Source organism: Populus trichocarpa, chromosome 15 (genome assembly GCF_000002775.5).
Source record: "Populus trichocarpa isolate Nisqually-1 chromosome 15, P.trichocarpa_v4.1, whole genome shotgun sequence".
Classification (NCBI taxonomy): domain Eukaryota; kingdom Viridiplantae; phylum Streptophyta; class Magnoliopsida; order Malpighiales; family Salicaceae; genus Populus; species Populus trichocarpa.
The window spans coordinates 2,821,336-2,828,691 of NC_037299.2; the positions used below are offsets into that span (position 1 = coordinate 2,821,336).

Here is a 7,356-nt window from a genome sequence, read left to right on the forward strand (position 1 = left end):
ATCCGACCCTCAATAAGCCTTCAATCTTTAAATTTCTTTCAATTGAACCCTTAATTGCACCAATTTAGCCTTTTCAAGTTTCAACTGTGTCCCTGATCTTTCTATCTTTATGAATTGATCCAAATTAGGCCTCCAAACTTAATTTTTTTTCAATTGAGTTCTCAATTGAATACATAAAACCTATTAGAAGTTAAATTAAGTCATTGAACTTAATTAATTCTTTTAATTTTGATCAAGTTGGATTTCGACCTCCATTTTTTTATGTTAAGTCTTTCTTTTCGGCCTATCACATCAAAATATCTCATTCTAGTTATTTTGGTCTATTGCAACTCGAAAACTTATCTTCTTGTAACCCGAAAATATTTTTGGATTTTATTTTTTATTTTTTTAATAAAAAAATGTATTTTTTTATAAAATAATATTTTTGGGATTTAAAATTGGGTTATGATGATAGGGAAGAGAGTTGATGACAGTGATCAATGGTGTCAGTATTCTTGAATCAATGGTTTTGTAAATCATACCTTTATGGATAATTCTGTGCCTTTTAGGTTCCCTGCGCTCTTTATCAAAGAAAAAAAAAGGTTCGCTGTACAAACTCGATACAAATAGTAATGGAAAAGTGAGGAATCTACTGATCCCAAGTGCATTTGATAGGATGAGACAAGAAATACTAGTTCTATGTTGTTTTTCTTTTTTTCTTCTACAAACAGAAACAGTATACAAAGTTTCATACCATACATCCAGTTTATATAATATACACCATGCCAACCTCTACGAGAGCAGCATGGGGGATGTTCAATGCCACTGGAGGTTCTCGGCAATTTTTATCAAGAAAAACATAGGCCATAATCAGGAATTTTTTCAAAAAGTTTGAATCATTACGCACTGTTAAATGCGACTGACCTAGGAAATATGCGGTGCCACTTTCCCTGGCATCAATCAATTCTTGTAGCTCCTCCCTGACAGATACCCGCATTCTAGGACTACCTTCTGGCATTAGAAATCGAACCTTTTTTCTTCTGACCGGAGTTTTTCTTTCGATCAAATCTTCTAATGGACTTGCCAGAGTTTCATTGTTAGCTATATTTGTGGAGCCGGCAAATGAGGTGGTATCATGCATAGGAATCAGTGCATTTCTGTCCACCAATGGCTTCCCAACAATCATCATTCTTCCTTCAGGAGAAGTCAGAGATTCACAATCACTTTCTTCTAAGGAAATGAATTCTCCGATTGAGCTAATAATCTGTTCCTCAAAATCATCTGTGTCTCTTATCTGATCACAGTACCCATACCTCACAATGCATCTGTAAATTCTGTAATCTTCGGTACCAACTCTGCCTACAAGATACCGCTCACGGGGAGGCACACAAGGGACTGGTTGGGGCTTGAAGGACACAAAGATCAGCACTTGATGAAATGCTGGAAGATTTGTGATGAAATGTGAGAAAAAAGCTGGGATTCCTGTCACCATATCAGTGTAGATTAAACCAATTCCGGGTACTCTGGAAACTCCTAGGCCTGGGCTATAATCCGTAAGCCATTCAGTCGAAACCTTGTTTTCAAAATCAAACTCATATTTCTTCATAGTTCCGTAATGCCAAGCAAGCATTATAGTGAAAGAAACTGCAGAAATAACAAATAGATACCAAGCTCCTTTGTGAAAACTCAGCATACATGCCGATACGTATACAGCCTCAACGAAACCAAAGAACATCAGGAAGCACCCAGATACAAACAAACTCTTCTCCCAGTACAGAGCGATCACAAGTGACATCATACAAGTCGTTACCATCATCCCAAAAACTATTGCCATACCTGTATGGAGATTTAACCAGCATACATTAGATTAGACCATCAAATAATTCGAAGAATCAGAGAAAACTTTATCCAAGCACCTAATGTTCTATTAAGCATCTATTGTTTATGCTCCTAAATATGGCAATAATTTGCAAACTATGAATAGCTACTTTAAATGTTGTAACATCCAAGAAAATGAATGCTTGACATCACTAGGAAATCTATAGCCCCACCCACTATCTTGTAATCAATTCATATTCTCCTTACCCTAATGTATTTCAAAAATTGTTAACTATAAGTGGTTACTTCACTGTGCTCCAAAAAATTCCTACAGAACATTGTCATCTTATTCAAGGATCTTAGAACCTCGGAGCTTCAGAAAAAGGGAATGAAAAGAATATTGACGGAAAATACCTGCTGCATTTGCAATCCTCGTTATGTCATGGAAACCAATAGTGACAGAGAGACTAAGGGCCATCAATAACCAGTTGACATCTGGAATATAAACCTGCCCAAGTCGCTTATCTGATGTATGTATAACTTTAACTCTAGGGAAACAACCAAGTGCCAGGCACTGGTTTATTATGGAGAAGCTGGCTGTTATTGTTGCTTGGCTTCCTACAGCTGAAGCAAGCAGAGATACCAGTATGAAGACATGACGAAGATGTTCTGTATTTGTAATGGTTTCCACAAATTAGAAACATAAATCCCAGGTGATGCAGCCATCAAACAACATAAAACATCAGTGAAAAACTTACTAGGTACAGATTCACTTAGATGATTAAAATTTTCAGTGCCATTCCAGTGTTTAGAGATAAATGCAGCTTGACCAGCATAGCATAAAACTAGAACGGGATAAATCAAGCAGACAAATGTTATCTGCATCAGAGATACCAAGCAAAAGTTATATTGTAATTCTGTACAGATTCTGTATAATTGAGAAACGGCAACAAATATTGAGCTATTTTCAATACCTTGATTGATCTCTTGGAGAAATGACCTAGATCTGTAAACATTGTTTCTGATCCTGCAGGATAAATAGTCAGATGAAGAGGTTAACACAATTTGGCACTACCAAAAACAGCATGTTCAGAGACAAAAGAAAAACAACAAAAAAGCTTAGTATATAATGAAGAACATGCTAGCCGACCTGCTATGCAAAGAAGAATGCTATTCAGTGACTTCCAACTGGCTTTGTTGATTTTTCTTACAAATCTATACATATACGCTGGGGAGATTGCAGAGAAGATTTTAGGGTCCCAGCGGAATACATTATATATACCAACTCCACTAATAAACAGGAGCCATATAGTGACAATTGGGGCAAACATGAACCCAATTTTATGAGTCCCATAGTACTGCAGTATAAAAAGGCCTACTGTTATAACACATGCAGAGGGAACCGGTACATCTGAAAAAACCCATATCATGGAAGCCGGTCAGTAACTGAGATAGCAAAATCTTGGCAGATCCTAATGAATAAAGGGAGAATGAAAATCAAAATACTACAACTTCCATATGATCATCAAAAGAGATTTAAAATTCTGAACAGTTCAATCTTCAGGTATTTGAAACTACTAATCTTGAAAGGGAAATATAAAGCATTATCATTAATATCATGTTATTAGAGAACATGTATGCTTTTGAGCTTGCATTAAAAGATACATATGGTTAAATAAAAGCATATCTTTTAATATAAAGCTTCTAGCTTTACCAAGATATATATATATATGGCTATTGTTCTATACACACATAGAAATGAAAATGCCACATTGTATATGCGATTATGTCCAAAGGGACATGCTATTCAGAACTGCTTAAACAGAATATCATGACACAAAATAATGGAATATATTGTTATTAATTTTTCTTTCATCAAAAGAAAAGATTAATAATGTGCAATACCAGTGGAAGCAAAGTGAAAACAATTATAGATATCCTTCAGAGATCAATCAAATTTCCAAATGCTGCAGATTAAACTGGTTTTCATCGGAAATGCACAAGGTTGCTGAAGAAGAAATTTTCATCCTATTCACCAAACTATTTTCATGGTAAACCTCTTACATTTTTTCAAATCATCTGATATGGTTTGTTCTGCATCTGTCGAGGAGGTATCTGAAGGGAAACAGAATTTGCAAATTAAATTATGAAGGATATCGAGGCTATAATCAAATATGAAAAGAACGATGTGTACATTCATAGAGCTAGCTCTTACATTTAATGTTTGATAATGAACGTTGAAGACCTGATGAAGCTGATAACACTGGGAAAAAGGGAACAACAATAATAAGGGAGTACAGGAGGGAACTAAGGTTTATCAAGCTATTAACTCTGAAAAATAAAAGTTGATCAAGATTTAAGAATGCCTAACCTGAAATAGATGGGGTGATCACCGCATCCCCAATTATCATGCATGCACCAAATAATGCTGTGAACAGCATCAAATAATGACTACTTCTGTGGTTTCTAATGGCTTTTCTTGCTCTTGATTCAACTTTTCCCCTCAAAGTGCTTACTTCTTCATGTTGCATAACCTCTTTGGTGCTTCTATCATTTGGAAGCAGGCCCACTTTAGCATGCCTGCACAATAATGAGTACAGGGCAAAAACACCACCTGCGAGAACTTGTTGAAGTAAATAACATTTCATGATAGGATCAATTTTTAAATGATCCAGAGTTTAACAGTTATCAGAGATCATTACCCTCTCCATTATCATCAGCCCTGAGTACAATGAAGGCGTACTTAAGTAAAGAAACAACAGTCAGAGTCCAGAAAATAAAAGAGAAGTATTCATATGCAGTCTCATTTGATTTGAAATCTGTCGTTTGAATTGTCCCAAAAACATATAATGGAGCAGTGCTCAAGCGACCATACACAACTCCTAGAGTTTGAAATGACAGGATGAGTGAATGCCTCCAGGTTTCCTTCTGTAAGAATGAACATGTAAAAAGGTTAATGCAAACACAGTTTTGGATCAGTCAGAATCTGAAGACAGAACAGCAAGTAGTAACTTCTGATTTTTTTGTTGAAAAAGATTCACATGGCAGAGAAATTAGCACATTTACGATTTCAAATGGAAATAAATGCAAATGGAAAGGACGCAGCATTGACGAATTCTATGATTTCCATGTCTATACATGCAGAACAACAGACCAAAGTTACAACCCATCTGATTGATTAAGCAAGCACGTACTTTAGAATGACAGCATGTTGCAATTACAAAATGTCCCAATAAAAGCAAATCGGTGTTGACTTTTGGTCAGTCCTGCTATCCACTAACATGTTGGGATAAATCCTGTAAAGCGAGCATACGGTCCAATTTGAAGATGGAGTGTTTAGGTAATATAGGTGAGGTTTTTATGAAGAAATGCTGACCCAATAATGGATTCAGTCCACAAAGAAAAGGGAAGAAGGAATATTAGAAAAGAGTATTCAGAGAGAAGGAATCACAAATGGCAAAAGATACCCTTCAATCCTATGCACAAGTCCTTTTATAGCTAATTCAAAACATGTAGACTTGCTAGCTGTATCTAAAGACTACTAACCAGCCATGTGAATCTTCCCAAAAGTACTACTTTTCCTACTAACTAACTAATCTTCCTACCAATTTGTACTGTAACAGCATCAATTGCAGCGAACCTCCTTCTATTTTCTCCTAAAAGAAGCACAGTTTTCAGAACATCAATTAATTTTTCGAATGCGTTGGAGAGTATTCAAACAAGAGATGGCAGACCATATGCAACAAAATTGCCACCGGCAGACCAAGCAACATTTGCAGGGAGAGAGAAAATAACAATGTAGCTTCCAAGCAAACATAGCCCTCTTTGTAAATGTTAATAATCAACTCCAGTATATGCAATATACAAGGAACAGATAAACAAAAAAATAACATCATTGTTCATGAAAATCAAAGCAATTTTAATAATAGATGAAATGAATTAAGCAGCCAATCTATAAAGACTAGATCTTTTATTTAAACAAACCACAACAAAAATCACTAAGAATTCCCATCAATCAAAAAGAAAATTGATATTACCACTATTATTTTATCTATCCAACTAGCAAATTCTCAAGTAACAAAATGTGCAACAATTCACATCTCATCTCAATATCACACCAAAAAGTTTTGATCTTTTTTCTATAACTTTATAATTGCTTATATAGTGATATGCCCTTTCTCATCAGTCATCACTACTCAAAATCAAACAAGATGGAACGTGAGTGGATTGATTGAAGCTGCTCTTGCAAACTCAAAAACAACAATCCCAACACAAATCCTAGGTTCCTAAACAACCCACAAAGTCCTGGCACAGCTCTATACACAAAATATCAAAGACAACAGCTAAATAACTAGATTTAACCCCAAAACAAGAAAGAAATGAATGCATGGACACAAGATGTGTACATATTACAAGAACTGATTTAGTTTCAAACAGTTAGCGGGAAACTTATTACCTTAAGTCCATCAGAGAAAGCAGTGGGACTAAGTGGAGGATCCATTTTCAGAAAAAAAGAAAACGGGCACTTAGGACTACACCTCAAAGAAAAAGATTTTCTGTGGTGCAGTAGTGGACGTAAGAACACAAAAGAAAAAAGACAGAGCTGGGAGAGTGGGACAATGAGAAGCGATCGAGTTAATGCACAATGTGAGAGACTGAACGTTACAAACTATGAAGCTGTTGTTATTTGTGCTGATTTGTAGCTTCTTTATTGGATGAATGATTCTCTCGAGGAGTGTTTTCTTGGTTTGATTGCAAGGGGAGTAACCTTTTGGTTTCTTCTTATAAATATTTGAAATTTTTTTTTTATTATTAAAGTGAGTATTTAAGTAAGATGGTATATAACTCGATTAATTACTAAGATTTTAAAATTAATAATTATACAAACTTTTTTAATAAAAAATTTAAATTGATAATCTTTAAAAAAAAAATTAGAATTTAACTAATTAATCTATACTTCTCCAGATTTAATGTCTTGAATTTTAAATTTACAGCTATTAGAGAGGGTGGACTGGTGTTGATGGGGATTAATAATTATATAAACTTTTTTAATAATAAATTTAAATTGATAATCTTTAAAAAATAAATTTTAAATTTAACTAATTAAACTATACTTCTCCAGATTTAATGTTTTGAATTTTAAATATACAGCTATTAGAGAGGGTGGACTGGTGTTGATGGGGATTGCTAGGATCTTGGGAATATATTTCTTACATAAGCAAACATTAATTATTAAAAAATTAAATTAAATACAAGGAAACAGGTGGCCTCAAACTATACTTATTTCTTTTTTTATTATTTTATTTTGATAGCACGGGAATGTCACAGGCGTCCTTTGGGAAGCCCAAAACATATTCCATAAGAATTTAGAATTTTTTTATTTAAAATTATTTATATATATATATATAAATTATTTTAATGTATTTTAAAATAAAAATAATTCAAAAAATAATCGCTATCAAGTAAAATTTTTAAAAGACAATTTCTGCTCAAAGAAAGTCCAATAGCTTGTAAAGTTTCTTTGATTTGATATATCAACTAACAGAAACAAATGGCTTT

General features: G+C 34.1%; 1 protein-coding gene across 1 annotated transcript; it reads right to left on the reverse strand.

Moving 5' to 3' along the window:
* Positions 1–609: 609 nt before the first annotated feature.
* Positions 610–6,570, reverse strand: LOC18105571 (potassium transporter 25). Its single transcript, XM_024586902.2, has 10 exons — positions 6,254–6,570; positions 4,500–4,725; positions 4,169–4,411; positions 4,013–4,060; positions 3,862–3,912; positions 2,948–3,208; positions 2,772–2,824; positions 2,556–2,676; positions 2,212–2,466; positions 610–1,815 (listed from the first exon to the last, which is right to left on the reverse strand). Exons 1-10 carry the CDS (start codon positions 6,296–6,298, stop codon positions 746–748), a joined length of 2,373 nt encoding a protein of 790 aa, XP_024442670.2. The 5' UTR covers positions 6,299–6,570; the 3' UTR covers positions 610–745.
* Positions 6,571–7,356: the final 786 nt, after the last annotated feature.